Here is a 21,146-nt window from a genome sequence, read left to right on the forward strand (position 1 = left end):
GGATGAGTTCATGATTCTCAGTTTGAGCACATTCATAACTTCCCTAGCTTTGAATGCCAGACTCAAGAAAGTTCAGAAGTTGGAGATTCAGGCTTCTGTATGTAACTGTCAGGCTGCTGATGCATTTTGCCATTAATAGCAGTCAGGAAAAAGAAACAGAGTTGACCTAAGCAGCAGAGTGACACCTAGTCCGTCAGGTGCCAAAGTTCTGAAATTTGAAAGGTCTAGGACTACAAAAGTGGAATTCAAAATTTAATGTCAAATGAGGAAATAAAAATAGTAGCATCATACACCAGCAGATATATATCAAGTTATATTTTTGACATTTATGACTAAATTAAGATCTTTCCCTTGCTGTGGGTACTCTCCAAAAATATGTGTAGACTTGGGGTAACTGGGAAGAAAAACCCACATGAGAAACAATGAGAAGAATAATTTAGCTCTCAAATATTTAAATGCAAAGATAATTGCAGGCTGGACATCTTTGAATTTATAGGCATGAAGGAAGAATAAGTCCATAGAGTTTGAAAATCCATTTGACACTACTCTAGTGTTTCCATAAGTGACCCTCTATACTCTGATTCAGCAAGGCATATAACTATGCAAGTGTCCCCTTGAAACCAAAGGAAAAATCTTTTAACTGAGTCATGTGCTTAAAGAAAAATAGAGCAGGTCCTTGGAAATACTATTTTAGACATTCATCCACAACAAATGGTTTCTTCCAAACTTTCCATATGTATTTGTAATCTTCCCTATCATTAATATCTTTCATTCACTACAATTAAACCTCAAACCTTAAACTGCAATGCTAGCTTATTAATTCATAGCCTAATTATAGACTGTGTAATTATAGCCTAATAACAAAAAGAAATAATGACACTCTAAAAATCAGCTCACATTACAATCTAATGCTAACCCTCCTTCTATCTTAAAATAAAAATTACACTGATTGCATATCAGGAGATTATTAGAGAATCTCACTTTCTTTGGATATATTTGCATATATATATATATATAGCATATACATATATATATAGCATATACATATATATATCAGCATATATTTATACTGATAATATTGTTTCTGAATCATTTAATGGTGTTAATATATTGAGAAAATAGGATCAAGAACACTGATGCATGGTATAGTTGTAAGCAATTATTCTAGGAAAAGAATTAAAAACTGAGAATTGTACCTGAACATGTAACGCATGCATACAATGAAAGGTGCATGTTCATGGAAGTTGTGATTGCCATGAATCCATGAAATATGTTTTGCTAACTGCAAAGTGTTTCAAGAAAGGGTTTTTTTTTGGTGTTTTTTTTTTTTTTTTTCCCCAGTTTGTTTCATTCCCTCACAAAGAAAACATATCTACATGAAAATGGGGATATTTTCCACTGCAGACTAACGGTCAAAACACCACTTTAGTTATACTGAAAAATTTCAGAACTAACATTCTCACAGAACTAAAAACAATATTCTAATTCAGTCAAACTTTTCTGCAACTTCTTAGTGCCACCTTGTGGAACCATAGCACCTCATTCCTTACTCACAGAAGGGATGCCGTGTGGTGCCCCTTCCTCTGCTGCCACACAGCTGCAAGAATGAAACTGTAAATTCCCTACTGAGATAGAATGGACCACTGATAATGTGATTCTTTAATTCTTTACCTAGTTTAGACATAATCTTTGATGGGTCTCAAGTATCACAGGAGTACAAGCACAGTTTCATATTCTCACAGTAACTCAATGTTGGACTATTACATAATGACAAGGAGACAGTGTCCTCTGTACTGAACAGTCTCCTCAAGTAAAATGAAGTTTTTGATCTCAACATTTTCTGCGTGTGAGTATAAATCAGCTCTGTTTTATTAGCTTTGTGTAACATATTGCTAAAGAACAGCAATAAGAAAGAGAAAGGCTCTACTCCCAAAACGACCAGCAGGACATTGATGTGCTTGAATTTTATATTTGAGAGGCTACTTGCCTATGTCAGCCTTACCAAAAAGTGGAATTTGGTCCACTCTCCAGAGCAGCTCTGTCAGCAGAGCCCACATGCATGTGCAGAAGTTCAAGCATTGCTCCTTCCCTCTTCCTGTTTCTTTGCTTCCACAGGTGTAGTCCCAGCACTTTGTCTGGGAGTGTGCCAGCTGGCACAGGCCAAAAACCTCTCAGCTTTAACTCAGTTAAACCTATGAATTATTGAATAATTGTTGCTTTAAATCTAGCTCAGAGTCTGTGGACACACTGGTTGCTTCTCGCAGGATTTCCACCAGAAGGGCTGTCTTCATCACCCCACCCCACCCCAACTCAGAAATCCCTGTAAAACACTCAGGTGCATCAGGTGATTTTCTAGCTCCTCATCTTGCCTCCCAAATTTCAGATAAAGAACATATCGGCATCTTTTTAACAATTAATCTGTTGGATATTTTACTTTGACTACCCATCTTCTATTTACTCAGTTGATCTGTTTGCTTCTTTGGGGAAATTTTCCCTGTTGAAATGAAAACAATTAAATTCCTCCTTTCCCTAAGCAGCTTCTCCCTGACACTCATCATTTAGCATTCTCTGAAGAAAACAGGTTTTTTTCTGAGAATTCCTTGTAAATTTGGTGGTCCATATCAGGAACCAGACAAGGGAGTTGACAAAGTAATTCCCGCTGTACTCTGGATTAAAAGAATTTTAGGCATTTCTTTGATAGTCAAAACAACATTTGGAGGCAGCTGAGCAGCTGGAAAGGACTGGATTAATTAGAGAGATATTTACGGTTCATATTGTGACACTAAGCCCTCTTTTCTTTTTTTTCATTGTCCTTGTAAATCCCAGGGAAGAAGTATTACAAATATCATCCAAGTATTTAAAGGAATATTTCAATATGCCATTTCAAGTACTAATTTTAATCACGTACTCTGCCTTTTTCTTTCCCACGCAAACAGTCTTGTATATTTTCTTCCTCAATTTTTTGCTCCCATTTACTCCATTTCTTGTACAGCATGGAAAAGTGACTGAATCTTCACAGTTGCAAATGCCAAACAGTTGTATTAGAGGAGGGAAAAGAATAGGTGGGAAAAGGAAGGACCCTCAGAAACCCTTATTTCCAGCAGAATCCATTTACAGGAAGTCTCTGGAATTATCAATTACACAAATTTCATGTCTAATTTTATAATTGGCTGATCCTTACAGGAACAGTAACTTAATGTTGGACTATTACATATTGACGAGGAGACAGTGTCCTCTGTACTGCACAGTCTCCTCAAGTAAAATGAAGTTTTTGGTCTCAACATTTTCATTTTTAGAATGAAAATTCTAAACAAAAATTATTCAGTGAGGTTTAGAAAGGGTGCGACACCCCAAAGAGGTGAGGGCACTTTGTCCATGCTCACATACTTGAAGACTCACCTAGGAACAGAATGGTATCTTAGAAGAGGCAGATTAAGGGATGAAAATGCTGCAAGTTTTCCTTTCCTAGGTGGAAAAAAACGAACAGCTACTGTATACTGATGGGAACTGAGCAGTGCCAGATAGGGCTGTGCTGAGGACAGCCTGACCTTGCCTCTCTGCTTGCAGGTCGGTGCCATTACTGACACAAGCAGGCGGTGACGATGCCGCCTGTCAGCAGCTGGCAAGTGCCCGAGCAGGGCTGAGAGAGAGAGGCTTCTGTGCACCCATGGAATAGAGAATGTCCTTCACAGCTAATGATTAATTCAAGCAGTTCTTGCCATCCACTCGTTGCACTTCTTGCCAAACTGCACCTGAAATCTCAGGACTGTCTATGCAAAGCATTGAATATGTACAGACAGCTGCCACCTATCCCATGGGCAGTTAATGATAAAGATAAATTTAATCATGACACAGTTCACTCATATGCTGAATGATACACATTTTTATTTCTTTTCTAATCAGCTAAATAAATTAAATTTTCAGAAAGAAAATACAAGTGATTTTCTCCTGCAATACACAGGTAAAACAACCTTGAGGGGTGGGGTGTCTAAAGCCTTGGTATATTGAACAGTTTGTACCAGAATGTTCTTAGTAAATTTAGATCTAAATTTTACATTCCTAATGGCTGAAAGAAAAGAGCAGAGAAAATGTACTCTAATAAATCATACTTTATGTTACAAGGTGTAAGCCATTTCTCAGTCTATAATGTGATATAAATGGATTTTGATGATTTTTGACAAAGTTTTTTTTTTTGTTTTGTTTTTTTGAAAAGGAAACAAATAAAAAAGAGGTCTTCAGCCCTAATTATAAATATGCTTCTTATGGAGAAATTTATTACAGACAAAACTTTGCCTTAGAGGGTTTGTCTTTGTTTTATCTTCTCAGATGAAATAGCATCTACAGACTAAGTTTGCAAGTAAAAGCATTGAGGTTATTTTTTTTCCTGTTTACACATAGGATTGAGAGTACAGTATTGTCAGAATGCATTATACAATTCAGAGTGATGGCTTAAAAAGGATTTACAAATAAAAGAAATACTTCCCTGTAAAAAAAAAATCTATATAAATAAATTCAGAATGATTAAAAAAAATACATTTGCAGCTGGTACTCCAGGTTCTGTGGTCATTCTGGTTTAGATGGTTTTGTTTGCGCGTGACTTAGGATGAGATTATGAAAGACAGAATTCTCATCTAAGCCTCAGCAAACACTGACTATAGTACTTTGAATTTGATACAAGGCTAACATGCATTTGAGTTCAGCTGAATTTACTGACTTCAAACAGAAGTTGGATATAGAAACAGCAAAAAGGAGATACATAATAGGATAAGAATTCAAAGATTGCATATAGGAACTGATTCTCGTCTGAACAAAGAGAATTTTCTTTTTGTTTTTTTCTCTATTTTTTAGGACTAAGCCCTGCAAAAATGTTTGTGAAAACCTCAAAATAATTAGAAGCTCATACTACCCTCACCATGCAAATAAAAGATCACAAAGTCAGTTTCTCATTCTTCTATTAAAGACAATCAGTTCTTATAGCACATTCAATTCTCCATATTAAATTCTATCCTGTACTGTGAAAAAGGTTTGAGAATGTAACTGTGACTTCCTGGAGGTAGGACAGAGCAGATTTTAGTCTTTGAGACTAATCAGGATTCTGAATCCAAGTCACTTTCTAAGCAGAAATCAGTGTATTTTCTATTTACCAGCATATTCATTCCCTACTTGTAAGATGACTTTTTTTTTTTCATAATAAAGGGTGCTTTAGAAAAAAAAACTTCTAAGTTACATTTAGTATTTCTTACTCTAGATAAGACTTCTCAAATAGATCTCCTTTATCTCGTGTGCTGATGTTCTCTCCTATAAAACAACCCCTTCTTATGACATCTTCATCAATCTTTAATACTCTACACTGAAGTTGCACGAGGTTTCTACTTGCCTGGGTGGAACGTACAGTTCACCTACACTTGCACTCTAACTTCTCATTTCACATCCCTTTCCTCTGTTATGCTTCTTCCATATATAAGCAAATACTTGCTATCCAAATGGATTGTAATTTTTTTTTTTTGAATTTTCATTTCCTTCTTAACCTGTCATCTGTTTAGGCTGCTGCATGCATCTTGTGCTTATTTCAGCTGTTCCCTTATTCTCTTGCCCCCTAAAGAGATTCCTATTCTGTACTTTCCCTCTTGGAGCCCAGCTATAAACTCTTCTTCCTGTCCATTTTTTCCACTTGTGCATTGGCAAACTTTTCCATCTACTAACAGACAAATCCTCAACGTCCACCTATGAGGTGGCCTAAGAAGCATTTTGAAAGTAAAATTTCTATCAAGTTTTAGAGTCACTAAATAATAGTTAATTCTTTTTAAAATACTATTCAGTTGTGCCAGCTCAGTTATATTGTGTATTCTATTAAGTGGACAAATTCTGCAGTTTCTTCACAGAAAGTTGCATTTTTAAACCAGTGTTGTAAAGTTAACTTTTGGAAAACTCTAGACTCAGGGATCATACAAATGTCAGAATTGCATCAGAATGGGCAATTATACATAAAAGCATCTCTAAATCTTCATAATCATATTTATGTTTTTTTTTTTTTCTTGCATAATTTTTGGCTTCTCTATCTGCAGAAAACAATTCTTAATTTTTAAATTTTCTTCACTTATTTATTGAACTTCCCTTAATAAACACCAGAAGCATAGAAAAATTATTTATAACTTTAAATATATAAGGTCATGCAGATAAAACTTATAATGTGAGACATAATTACTGAATATCTTCTAGGAGGTTAGGAAAATTTCTTATTCTAGAAGATGCCAAGAACAGTTAATTTATATATGAAATTTAAGGCAGAATTATCTGTAAGTCCAGGAGAAAGAAAATACTTTGAGTGAAAGATCAAGAAGTTATTTTTATTACAAGGAAAGGGAGGTTTCATAACAGTAAAAAAAGGAAAAGAGACCAACTCCAACAAACACAGAGAATTAGCTAGCTGAATGAGTAATGTAGAAAGATAATCTAAAGAATGAAGGATTAAAAGAAAAATAGTGATTCAAGAAGAAGAAAACATTAAGTATACAAGAAAAAACAGCTGAATGTAATGTAGGATTAAAAAGATTTGGAAAATCAAGCACAGATACTGAGAATGAAGATGAACAGTTAAAAAAAAAAAATACAACCAAAAAAACCCAGACATCTAGGGAAAAAAGATTCAGAATAAAGCAAAAAACCAAATATGGTTCAATAATATAACACAGTTCCAAAATGTTAAGTTGTGCTCTATAATTACCCAAATGCTGCCATACATTAAAAAAAAAAAAAAAAAAATATATATATATATATATATATATGTATAAAATGCTATGTTGTCTTGATACCATTCAAGTTTCACTGTTCAAGAGCGACAATGTGCCTTTATACACAAAAAGGGTGTAAAGAATAAATAATGAATATAATCTAAGATGCACGTTTGGTGAATCTGAAAGAAATGAGTTTGTTTACTTGAAAAGACAAAAGCTGGATTAAAAACTTGGATGAAAGTTTCAACAGTTTCAACATAGAAATTGTTTCCTAAAATGGAAGGGACATTATTATGATGAGAATTAGTTGTTCTTATTAAAGAATGTAAAATGAAAAGAAAAAAGAAACCCTAAATCCTCTAAGCCTACTTTGTCTTAAGGAAATCTAGGAAAGCTTTCTAAACAGGTAGCTGTTGAAAGAGAAGAATGTAAATACTTAAAGAAGAGATTACATAAACATCATTAGGCGAGTTATTAAAAGGCTCATTGCAGAAAGTCCCAGATCTCCAATTCTTGAATTACAGAAGAACATAATCAAATCACAAGGCATTTCACAGCAATTGCAAATTCACAGGAATAAATGTGCAGTTAATATATGGGGAGGCTGAGACAGGACAGACCCTCTGATGTCTAGCCTCAACCAGCTATGCCATATGTAGCATTTTTTTTGCATAAATAAGCAAAATGCAGTCTGACTCTCTTGCATTTGTCCCAAAACAAACATAATGTGCTTTCTATATCAACTGATATTCTATCCTTCTTCCCTTGATTAATCATTTTCTGCCATCTGCAGCATCAACCTCAATGTGATGCACTGAATCAATCGCTATTACTACAGTGTTTGGAATTGAAGATCAACAAAAATAGAAGTATCAAATAGCCTCCTCCATGCCAAATTTGAAGGAAACAAGCTGCCAGCTGGGTTTTATGTGTAACAGATACACATGACTTTAATAAAACCGATAAGGTTACTTTTCAACAAAGCTATATTAAAACTTTCATTAGTCTTCTGCAGTTCTCAACACCTCCACGTGGATTTTTATCTTGCATGGGAGACAAAAATGCCACGTGGCAACCCAGAATCATGCTCATAATGAAACAGCAGCATAAAAAGAAACTCACATCAACATGGAGATGTGTGTGCAGACAAAAGCATGAAAAGGTTCTGCAAGCAGATCTTCCTAAAAGAGTTCCCCTCAGCCCCGCTGCACTTTCTGCTGCACCTCTTTAAGTCTGCAGTGACCTCATCCAGGTGTCCACACACAGAACACCACAGGGGATGCCATGGCTGAATGGAAAAGTGAAAAAAGTAGAAAAAATATAATGGATATTACTTCATTATTGAAGTCTCCAAGAAAGGCTTGGTGATGTTTGGTGATGTCTAAGCATAAAGGGGTCAGTGAAAGATAGTGTAGGAAAGATGGGCAGACTGCTGTAATCCTAGAGCATTGCCAGGGCATGGACACATGGCAGCCCAGCAGGTTAGCTGAGAAGATGACTGCTGAAAGAACAATGTATAGGTATTTTTGAAAAAGAGTACCTTAAAAATCACTGAATTCAGACTCCTAGTACGGAAACAGGGCTTCACAATCATCAGGTAACTGTGGTTCAAAATCAAAGTTTATGGGGAAAAAATGTGTGCCTAATATTGTACTCAAAAAGACAAAATGTCCTACTAACCTCCCCCTCCCCCCAAACTGTTATTGCATGGATTTATAAACTCAAGACTTACATAGCTTAGTATTGTGCAGCTTGACTATTACTAAAGCATATTTGGATAATGACTGTCAAAGGAGGGAGACTAAGATATGGTACATTTAAATTCATTATTGTAGTGGAATTAATTTATGTTAAGAATCCAGAAACTGGGACAGTAGGTATATTTCAAGTCCTTAATTAATAAGTGGAGCTAAGAGGTTAAAAAAAAAAAAAAAAGACAATTTGCCTTTAGAATATAATAACAGTTTCCACTTTTTACTTTGACAGAAAAAGTAATGGATTATGGAATTTTTGAGTACTGACCCAAGTTTCACCCAGAATATTTTAGGTTTAACATTTGTGCACATCATGGAACATACAATAAAGTAAAATTAACAGCTGGAAGGTGATACATTCTTAAGGCAGAAGTGATTAGGAAAAGGGCTGGGGAGCAAGTTTAACCAGCTAGCTCAAGCTTTATTCAACCATTAATTTAATTACTTTGTGTTATATCCAGTGTCACAAGCCTACCACACACACATAGAAATGCCAAACCTGTTGGGGTGCATTCTGACAGCTGTTCAGTTCTATTCAAAGCTGACACTTGTGTTGTGAAAGATGCTGTTTCAATTTTAAGCTCTGTAAGTGACCATATAAAGTTACATTTGGTCAGTCTGATCCCTGATGAGAATTCCATGGCCACCCAAAGTGGAAACGTCATGGACTTGTTTGAACGTCCTTTGTAGTCATCTAGAACAATACATACACCACTGCCTAAATTAACATAGTTTTGATTTTAGTTTTATTGACTTGCAGTTATGCACTAATGGATTGAAACCAAAAAAGAAAATGGTTCCCTCCATGGGTAATGAGAGTAGGAAGCTTGTTCTTTTTTTTTTTTTTTTTTTATGAAAGTTTTACAAGTTCTCTCTCATAAATATTTCATTTTATCACTCTATTGACATGCTGAATGTGTCCCATTTGGAAGAAGTCAGTGGCAGCTCTACGCTTCCCAGGGGAGTTCCAGCAAGCTGGAGCCTTCTCCCTTGGGATGCCTACCACAGCAGCAATTATGTGCCAATCACATACAGATATTCTTAATGGAACTGAGTTGTTGGAAAACTTCTCTTCACATCACTTCCTCTCAAATGATACTGTCAGAAAAATCTACAAAAGAAATCAGGTTGTATTAATTATGGAAGATAATTCTGTGAGAATGGGACATAAGACCCAATTTATAGTTCTGTTCATACCTGAGGGGTCAGACTAATCCTGCCTCTGTGTGTCAGGTCAGTTCATCCAACCCACACAAACCTCTGCCATTCTACGAAACTTCAAACAACTAAAAGTGCACAAGGTATGTTTAAGGTCTTTTCCTACTCACATAAATTGAGCAATCTTTCCAAATACAGATTCCAAGGGGAAATTTGCCCCAAAGATCTGTGGTTTTCTATTTTCAACCTGAATTCAAAATTCTCATGACAAACGCCTACAGGGCATACATTTCAATTAAATTTATATTGCTATCTTCAGTGAAGCTAGCAAATAGGAGGAGCGCAAATAAAATGAAATTTATCACCCTCATTCCTGAAATTTAGAGCATGTGTGGTATTTTACACATTTAATGTGAGTGCCCCAAATGTCACCATAAAGGTAAACATGCCAGTTTTTAAATATCAGGCTCAGCATGTTGTTGCAATGTGTGACAATATAATCTGGCTTTATAAAGGGAAAAAGGCATGCAAAGGTGAAACACAACTGTGATTTTCCTCTTCACACAGATAAGTGTTTCTCCCCAAATCTGTGTTACATAACTTTTATAATAACCCTCCTATTCACACTGTAAATTATTTATACAGACAGAAAACTATTTTAAATATATCTGTATGCTATTTCAAAAAGATTAAAAATTCGAATTTAAAAGGACTACTTTTCAGCCTCTAGATTCTAGGCTCTCTTTTAGTAGTTTTCAAGTGTTTATTGCATTATTTAACTTAACTTGAAGGTTGCATCAAGGACACTGCAAACAAATGTATTAAATCATGTTACTTAATGGGCTGAAACCCAAGCTTCTTTCATGTCATGGATTTACAAATTAACAGACACGAAAAAGAAAATACTTATAGAGCTGAAGCAATTTTACATCAAGAAGGTGGAAACAAGGATTAATAGATTTGAATAAATGGTCTTTTGCTAGTATGCGAAAAAGAAAGCAAGTTTACAACTCAGTGGTACCTAAGTGACTGACTGTGACATAAGACAATAAAATTCATCTTTTATATGCTTTATGCAAAAACACAAAGACAAGTGGTCAAATAAGTGCAGAGCAGGCAAGAAGATGCATATACTGATACATATTTATACCATGAACTGCTGCTACTGTAAAAAAGAAAACATTTTAACACCTTTTATTGAATAGTCCCTCTACAAATTATAAATATCAACATAGTCTGAAATTCACTGGATATTTATGAACTAAATTATAAATTAACTGCAACAAAGACAACAGAAACTACACCCACATCTCCTTCCAATCTCATAATTTAATATAAGAAAGCAGCCTAATCTTCAACCTAAGAAGGTAACACAATACTTGTGATTATGACTTAGCAAGGTTAAAAGTGTATGTGTATTTTTCATGTTGGAATGTGTCTACCAATTATGCTATTCTCTACTGATAATGAACTAACATTAAATTACATACAGAGGCAACAACAAAAGAGCTCACATGTTGTCATTCTGGAATCAAGTGTAGCCTTACTAAGGAGAGCATTATCACAAGCATATTTTGTATAACGCTTATTTTTAAAAATATTAGAATGTTATGAAAGATGTTGGGAGATTTCATTGTAACTTCTCAAAAAGTATTTACTGGTGCAGTCTCGTTAGATGTTCTCCAACCATAAATTTCCCTTCAACACTACCAGGATTGTTACTGATTGAAAGAGAAAAGGGGAAAGCAAATGGCTCTTCAAATTACACCTACATAAACTTGGTACTGCAATTCCAATGTCACCTTGGAAAAAAACAGTAAGGACTGATATCTAACAACCCAGAGCCTTCATTAGGCAAGTGACAAAATGGAAGTGTTTACTAAGATTTGCACTTGTAGATGCATAGAACATAAACAAGTGTAGAAAACATGCCTTGCCTTGATAATGCATTAAATGATGTATGCTAATATACTGACCCACAGTGACCATTATTACCATTATACATTTGCTGTATGCAATAAAACCCCCAAACTTCCTTCACAAGGGGTAACAAGAAAGAGTCTGTGTATACTGTTTTATATATAACATTATGCATAAAGCCACCCCAACCCTTGGCAGTGAAAATTTACAGTATTAAATGATGCAATAAAATAATGATTTAAAATTAGCAAATCCTATATTTCATTTATTATACTTCACAGAATAATCAACTATCAGGCATGACATGATTAAGATCACAAATCTCAGCACTTCAAATCTGTTTTGTTGTTTGGACTGAATATTTTAATATACTTTCCTCCTAACACAGCAAATTAAATGAAAAAAAATAATAAGAAATGAATCATACATCTTCCCCCTTATGGGGGTATTTCCAAAAGCTGATGCTTGTTGTTTTAACGTGATAAAAGCTACCATTATCTATCTACTACTATCCAAATTTGAAGAGGAATCTCTGCATTTATTTTCAGAGTACAGCCATGTGCATCACACGTGGCTACAACTTTCATTCTCTCTCCTAATTGCCAGTATAAAAAGTACTTTCAACTCAGACACAAAGATTAACTAAATCCCACCATATCATTCAGTGTGAAGCACTACTGTAAAACAGCCAAAAAAATATTATTCAAGGGCAGTGATTCAATCTCTGGTCAAGATTGAGCACTGCATTTCCAGCTCTACTTTTGAAAGGATTAATTCAAACATATGAGGATTTCCAATTAAATGCTTCCACTGCTTCATGCATATACATCCATGGCAACTGTTAAAGAGCCTTCATGAATTGTATTCTAAGTTTTAGCTGCTTTTCTCAAAAGAAAACAAAAAACAACTCCTAAAACTCCACAGATGTAGGCATAAGCCCAGGCTTTAGAAAAGGTAAATGCTTAGTTGCAGTGTAAATCCAGCTCATATTCCATTTCTATTTAGAATGTGATTAATTTTCTAATAATAATAAATAATAGTTTGCACTGAAATTTAATAGGAAACAACTTTAAAAGCTGCCATATTTCATGCACACACTCCTGTATTTTTAAATCTTTAAGGATGCAAAAGCCAGACCAGAAATTTGATTAGATTCAAAAATTACACCCAAAATCAGCACAGCTAATAATCCAATTTTATCTAAACAAGAGAACTCATCCAGGGATTCTCATGTCAAACCCATAATTCTGCTTTAACCACAGATCAAATTTCATCAGCAGAAAGCCATCCCACTCCTTGCTAAGACATTCAAAGGTATAATTAGCCTCACTGGGAAAAATGTGGGTTTGTTCCAGCCCAAATCTATTCAAAATCAGATTCTAACCTTGAATTCTCCTTTTGCCTTTGCCTGGCAAACAATAAAAGCACATAGAAGATATTTGCAGTGAGAAGACAGAGATACACATATATATCCTATCATTTAACTACCTATGTAGTTAACTACCATGTACCTATGCTGGATAATTCAGGGATTACACTAATGCAAGAAAAGTGTCAACAGAAAGTTGGGTTCTTTATGGTTTACAGTATACTTTTGCATCACTTGAGATCAATGAATCACAAAGTGTAAAACCTTAAATATATTTTATGATTTTTCAAATAAATATTATAGATTGAAAAAGATTTTAGTGTTCTAAGGATCAATACTAATAAGTTTTTTTAAAGTACTCTATACATTTATGCTGTTGTATTTGATACAATAATATTTTTATATATCACCTACTTTTTTGTCTTCGTTATATTTGTGGAAAATTTCTTGTGCTCTTTCTTCACCACCATCTGTAAACAGCATAATAATCTTATTGCAGTTAGCTCTGGAGACACTGTGCTGTAGGAGATACAAATGGAAGAGTTTTTATATTTCAGGCAATAAGGAATAACAACTGTTATATCTGATGGCTTTTATAGCTACACACTTACTCCTTTAACATGGTAATGTCAAAACATAAGTATTTTAGCATTTCATTCAATACCCCCCTCTAAACAAAAAATAAAATAAAATAAACCAAGTCACCTCTCTGTTCCATGATACTTAAATATGAATCACTTCAGATCTGGCCCAACAGCGTGGAACAGGGATTTGGTAGTTCCTTTCACCTCCACAAACACAAGGAGAGCTCTTTAGCTCATACTCATCACAGTGCTCCTCAACAGATGTTCTGCACTGTGGGGATCTCAAAATATTTTTAGTCTTTTCTCATCCTTATTTTTTTTTCCCTTATCATTACTTTCCTTGTGGAAATTGGGGAACAATGGACATGTAATGAATTACTGCATATGTTCATTTTTTTTCTGTTGGACTCCTACTCACAAAAACTTTCCAGCTCACTGACTGCTTGAATAAAAACTCTGTTAATTTAAGCATCCTATAGGATATTCACCTTATAAGCTTCAAAATATTTTTGTCATATTTCCTTTAATTGAGCTCCATGTTCCAAATCTTTAATTCCTTCATGTTGCTCTTAAAATTATTAATACTCTCAAGCTAATTGCTAATCTTTAGAAAAATATTTTAGAATAAGTTTTACATAATATATTGTAGCCAAGATATGGCCACCTAGATTATTAAAATCTCTCCATCACCAACTTTTCCAATTATGTTGCATCTCAGAGCTGAAAAATGTAACATGTTCCATTATTTGTGGAAAGCAAGCCTGAAATAGAATTAAGAAGAAGCCCCTCTGACTGCTAATTCATCAAAGTAACTAGCAAAGCCCCTGAGAAAAAGGCAGTGTGTTTTGCAAAGAAATAATAACATTGTTCCACAGCCAGATCAATAGAGGTGAGCATGAATTTTGGCTCCTTTTTATTCTCTAAAAGTTAAGAGTCTAGTCTAAGCAAATTGCTTATTACTTCTGCAGCCATTCCTTGTCTTCCTTGTCCTTTGTGTTGCATACAAATGGTCCCAGTCAGACCCACCTTGGTAGTTCTGAGTAGCTGGATGTGACCAAGTAAAACCCTTAGAGATCCAGTGAAACAAATTCAACTTCTCCTTACTTGAGCCTCAATTTTGCTATATGAATTTACTCTAGAGTCAGGAAGATAAATAGGAGAGTTGTCCTTACAAAGTCCCCAGTTCCCTCCTGCTTTACTCTGTGACTACAGACTGACTGTGACCAGGCTGGTCAGGTGTGATGATCCCACTCCCCTCTGCCATTTTTCATTCTACTCACTGCTCTAACTCCTGTCCAATATTCAGTAAAGTATTACTTCTTTTCTTACTATTGTTACTTTCAAATTTAATAATTGGGAAAAAAAAAAAAAAAAAAAAAGAAGAAATCAAGCCCAAAGAATCAACCCCAAAGATTCCTTCACATGTAACAACATATAAAACCTGGCTGAAATCAATACCTTCTCTCCAACCTCATCAGCACATGCTGTTTCAGTTGGGATTAAATAATTTATGACCATTTTTCACTTGTGAAATATAACTCGCAAGATACTGCTTTGGGCTGCAATTCTCTCGATATTAAAAAAGTAATAAAAGTAGGGTTGGGCACCTCATAAATAAAGAAATTCACCTACATCTACAGTGATTTAATATATAGACCAAAATAAGATCAGAGGGGAAAGGAAGGGGATCAAAATTTGCTTATATTATGGAACTTTTCTATGGATTTTGAAAGAAGCACTACTATGGGAAATAGGAACTTGAGCTAGGCTTTGCTTTCACTGCCTAAAGCAGGACTTTTCTGTGACTTACTTAGCATATGCTTAGCATATCAGAAAAAAAGCAGTTTTCTCTCATCTCCTCCTACTTACAGAAGTGCATTTACTTACACTATATTGTCTAGACACTAAAGACACTAATGTCACAGAAAAAAATATCCAAGATTTTAGCCCCCAAACATTATTGGAAACCTGAACATCAATAAATTCAAATGATATTGTATTACCCCATCCCTGGAACTGTTTAAGGCCAGGCTGAATAGAGCTCTGAGCAGCCTGGTCTAGTGAAAGATGCCCCTGTCCATGGCAGGAGTGTTGGGACCAGATAATCTTTAAGGAATTTAAAACACATCTTCCTCCCCCCACCACAGCCTGTTTTGGCCTAAATTGGAGAGATACTGGTTCAGGGAGTGAATCCATAATAGATTGTGAAAATCTGATGTTGTAATTTCATCATTTTTCTGAACAGTTTGCCTTAGCATTCCAATGGGCCACAGCGGAATGGGAATGGGTTGTCTATACAGGAGCTTCCCCAGGACAAGAAGCAGCTTAGCTTAAATCACAAAAGAATACAAGAGGAATTGAGTTGTGTATTAATTTTTAGCTCTCTCTTCTATTTGATACAGACATTATTGTTTTATTTCAAACAGGCAAGCAAGACATGATCCATTTTGTACTGCATTTAACGTTGCTTTTGTTTTGTACAAGTTTCACATCTTTAAAATTAACTCTTTAAGTGGCAGGTTACAATTATATCTTGTGACATGACACTTTAAGAATGCATTTTTCACTAATTTTTCTTTAAGAAACCATAGATATGAGGGAAAAAACTCTCCTGAATTGCTGAAGCTGAACTATTATAATTTTCAAAGAAGCAAGTTAATGTAACAATAAATAATGGGAAAATGCTGTATAAAACTTATGGAATCCAGATTATTGTTAATCACATTAATTATTATGCTGAAAAAACTTAAGTGTCTGTTTCCATTTAAGAACACATCAGACAGCATTTTTTCATGGTACCAAACGTTAATTTGGTATACTGGAAAATTCTTTGAAATAATTTTCATCCAGAAATAGTACCCACAAAATTATTTTGAAAATTTGAGCAATACTGCATTTATATGGACCTTAAAGCAAATGGACTATTTGAATTAATAAATATACAACTGGCAATTATCTCCAAGCATATTATTTTATTGCTTATTTAAGCCTGCATTATACCACCATATTATATTGTCCTGTCACCAGAGCCTTGGCCTAAACCCATCACCAGCCCTTTACTCTTCCTGCTAGATTTGTCAATATTTGGAGAGGATGAGTATATAGCCAGAACCTTTTGCAATCCACAACGTCCAGCCAAAAGTTCTAGGCTTGCAGAGATCATGTGAGGCTAATCACTCTTCTGCCTGCAGCTACAAAAGAGATGGTCCCACTTTAACACTCATCTCCAATTATTTTTTAAGTAATACTTTAGTCCCACAAAAAAGTCCAGTTTGAGGCTTCCCCTGTGTTCAGCTTTTGTTAATGTTTCCCGTACCTGGTGCTGCACCAAATGTAATTCATAACTTTAAGCAAATATCAATATCATGAGGAAGATATTTGGCAAAATTTCTTTTCTTCCTGGTTCCCTCTGCATAAGATGTCAACAGGTGCAGAACAGGGGAAAATGCCATCCAGAATGGGTCAAAATGTCCAACAGACTTCAAAATATTGTTTGTGGTTTTATACAACCATCAGCAGAGGACACCCACTCATTTCCCCCCTACACTCCTCTGCTAATCTGAATAGTAGTATAATGAGAAAATTCCCATAAAAACATTGTGTTTTCTTTTTCTCCATCAATGTTACAAGGTTATATTTTTTTTACAGCAAATCTAGCCTTAAACTGCATATACAATGTCAGGGAAGTGTCCTGAATTTCAAATCTGGCAGACTGGGGAAAAAGAGTATAAAAAAATCAAAACCACAACCACCAAAAAAAAAAAAAAAAAAAAAAAAACAACCAAAAAAACCCCCCAAAAAACCCACAATAAACCAAACCAAAAAAAAAAAAACAAAAACAAAACCAACCAACAAAACCACATAAAACAAGCCAAAACAAACAAGCAAACAAAAAAAAACCCACAAAAGAACCCCAAACCAAACCAAATCCAAAACAAAACCAAAACCAGTAAGGATAAGAAAACTTAAGCTTTACCTTACCTGCTGCAAAGTAATACAGCTTTATTTAAGCTAAGATTTAAGATATAATATGCCTACTTCAGGAAGGTAAGAAGTAGAACTACTTTTTAAACAACTACATGAACCATTTAAAATTTTCTAATAAACCCTAAACATTTGCTATGAATGGGAAACATTGCTATTCAAAAAGCTAGTGCCTGGTTAGAAAGTGCAATGTATTTAAAAAATTGACACAATGCATTTAATTTTTGAGGAAATTATTCTTTTTATACATGAGAAAGAGAAAGGAATTAGAATAGTCTCAGTGAGTGAATACTATGCTTTAGGCATCATCAGCCTAGTATTCCTCTATTAACCAACTCATTTCCTACCCTCTATCTTGCTCAAACCATGGTAAAGTATTTATGACTTCTAATAAATGTGAAATTGTAGGTTAATTAAGCATTGCTAGGAGATAATGTGGTAAAAGTGAAATAATAACACAGTAACACAGATCTTTCCATTTTAAAATTAACTGAACCACTACCACAAGTATGTGTCAACTGTGAATCACATGTTAAATGAAAAAACAGATGAATGAATGAAGTAAAACAGTACAACAGATTGAAAATCGAATTCATTCCAAAGTCTTAGCAACCTGCTGGGGAACCTGCAATGAAAAAAACATTGTTGGGATAAATTTACTTGCTAAATATAGGTTTGCACTTCTACCACTTAGTTACACAATGAAAGAGTAAGCAGTGGTCTGCTGAATATTCCAGTTCTCCTTCACTTGACAGAAGAGAGATCTTACTTAAATACTTACATTTAGCAGCTGTTCAAAAGCATAGCTAAAGCCTTTTTTGTAATCCGTAATTCCTTTAGCAGAGATTTTATAGACAGCTTCTTTCAGTTTCTTCTTGTTCCTCACATTAGCTTGGACAAGGTGATTAAAGCAGCTGACATTCTGAGCATTATTATTAAACTACAAAATAAATAGAAATAGTATTAAAGACAGTTCATTTTCTTTTCTGTGTACTGTAGCAGTAAAGATTTATGTTTTCTGGATCTTTGTGAGGTGATGAATGTCAAACCTAGATTTTCATTTCCACTATGCTGAGAGCAACCAGTAGTGACTGGGGATTCCAAAATGAGTCTAAATATTTAAAAAAACAAGTATTTGATGCTTCACTCTGTGTCAACCCAAAAGATCTACTATAGTAGAAAAAATCACACAAATTTTGTTTCAAGTTTACATAAAGAAATAAAACTTAGAAATGCAGAGTTGAGAAAATTTAAAAAAAAAAATAGATAAGGGTATATTTTGCCTTTTTTAACCCCCTGAAAAATATTGGTTGAGTTATCAGGTGACTTCCGTATTGCATTAATTAGTTTGTTGTTTTACCGGGTTACTTGCAGATCAGACTCAATTGGTATATATAAATTATGGAAAACAAAATACACTCTTAGAAGCACAAGAGAGTACAGCTGCAAATATGACAATACTGATGATAGGAATAGAAATTTGTGTCTTGAGAAAACACATACTTCTACTGTCTTACTCACATATCCATAAAGATTACCCTATGAAAAGTAATTTATATGATATTCTGACATTATGTAAAAACATACACAGATTTTTTTTTAAGTGCAAAATGTTGTCTGCACAAGTGAAAATCAGTTTAAAATTGCTTTTAAATTTGTCTCTGTATAAATATACATATATATACATGTATACTAAAATACAGACCTCACAATTTACATTTCAACTGAAAGCAGATTATGATGCCTCTTCCTGGTTATGAATGTTCAGTGAAAGTAAACATAAATATAATTTTATGCTGTCAACCTGGTGCAAAGCCTTAAAATAACTTAAAAGTCAAGTCTCGTTGGCTTAAGTCTCACTACTGCTAACTAGTCCAATAGTGCTCTGTAGGTAAAAGGTAAATAAGGTCCCAGGTTTCAATAAATGCTCAACTACTTACACGTCTAAAATAAATCACTAAGTACCAGGCACAAAGCACAGAGAAAGAGCTGCTTTCAGCAGCAGATACCAACCTATAACTGTATGACACTTATAACAAACAAAACTTAAAAGGATAAAAGGATTGATGGTATTAAACCATTTTTAATAATGCCTAGTATTTCAAATCATGTTATTAGGGGGTTACACTGTATGTTCTTAATGTATTCCATATTGCCCAAAAAAAGAGTATTTTTGGGACCAAAAAACCCAGTATGTTTTGCTGCTTAAGCAAAACCATGAGATAATCACACAACTGTAACCAGTTCACTTTGATGCAAAACTCTTACACACTCAATGGTGCTTCCAATAAAAATTTCTTATAGAAGTAGCCAGTAAATCACCTAATGATTATTGGATACATAAACCATGTGGGAATGAAAATAGTTATTATGCTGTGGAATTATTTCAGTTTGCCTCAACCTAAATTTATAGTCATGATAGGAAAATTACAGACATAAAGTAATTTTATAAAGACAAGGTCTGAAAACCAATTCAAACTGTGAGTTGGGGTAAAAGTACAGAAATTATATCTAGAAAGTAAAAAAAAACCCAAAAAACATTACCAAGTAGGCAGCTCTGCCCTACAAAAGTCAATTTCATCTGAAAAAATAAAGTGAAAACACTCCACTGCTTCACCAGTGATATAATATAGAAATTATTTAAGGACCTAATTTAAAAGAAATCCTAAATTCAATCCTATGGCACATGCATGCCTTGTTTTGGCCATAGCAAACAGCAATTTACACATTCAAATGAAAATTTAGTGACAAGAGAAAAATTCTTCCTGGAATGTCACTACATTAAACTGCCAATCTAAGTAACTTGCTAGCAGTCCTGCAAATATATCAGGATAGTTATTTCTAAGAAGGTCAGGTATCCAGCACATGGATTGGTAATTATGGCTATGGAAATGATTTTTAAAATATTTTAAGGAATACTGGTTCAAACTGTGCAGGCAGCTGACAAGGAAACTGCTATAGTACACTTACACATTAAACTGCATTGCATTGTACTCACACACTCTGTAAAGTGAACAAAGGGTCAAACCAAAGCATCTGCATCTGTAGATGCACAAATGCTGATGTAAAATGAAGGAAAGAAATTACACATTTGTAGCATGTAGAGTTACATCAACCAAAGTCTGCAAATGCTCTAATTTAATTAAGCAAATGTATGAGCCAGCTGTTTGCAAAGACATCAGTCAACATTAATGCTAATGCCAGTCAGAAAGGCAGATGAGCAGAGTTTTTGATTCGATGAAGGAATCAGTAGATGGAACAGCAATCCTCCAGAATGAACATTTCCGTTTGCTAGGAGATGAAGGCAAGGTTCAAATCTGACTGATGAAATGCTGATGAAGAGGGAAAGAAAATTCAGGGGTGAATTTAATTAATCCGAACTCCAGTAAAGTATTGAAGTTATGGAAGGATTTCAACTGTAAAAGCCATCAGAACATACTTCAAACTGACTTTCCATATGCGACAAACACCAGGACCATTCAAAACTTATAGTTAGCCAAACTAAGCCTGCTTTTAGTTATGCTCATTTGAACATAATAGCAATAGTGGTACTAGAATTTTTTGCACATCTTAATTTACAAGCCAAAAAAACTGCTGTAATCCTTTTCTGATTACTGGTCACGTTGTCTGACCCATATGTACC

The 21,146-nt window shown here is 34.5% G+C and overlaps 1 protein-coding gene across 1 annotated transcript in view; it reads right to left on the reverse strand.

Moving 5' to 3' along the window:
* The window catches only part of CACNA2D1 (calcium voltage-gated channel auxiliary subunit alpha2delta 1), a 361,282-nt gene that overhangs the window by 63,215 nt on the left and 276,921 nt on the right, over positions 1 to 21,146 (reverse strand). The window contains exons 11-12 of the mRNA XM_053943262.1: positions 18,285 to 18,443; positions 13,350 to 13,454 (exon numbers count right to left, since the gene is read on the reverse strand). Coding sequence (XP_053799237.1) covers positions 13,350 to 13,454; positions 18,285 to 18,443 — 264 coding nt within the window. The remainder of the gene's footprint in view (positions 1 to 13,349; positions 13,455 to 18,284; positions 18,444 to 21,146) is intronic.

This window comes from Vidua chalybeata, chromosome 5 (assembly GCF_026979565.1).
Source record: "Vidua chalybeata isolate OUT-0048 chromosome 5, bVidCha1 merged haplotype, whole genome shotgun sequence".
Taxonomy (NCBI): domain Eukaryota; kingdom Metazoa; phylum Chordata; class Aves; order Passeriformes; family Viduidae; genus Vidua; species Vidua chalybeata.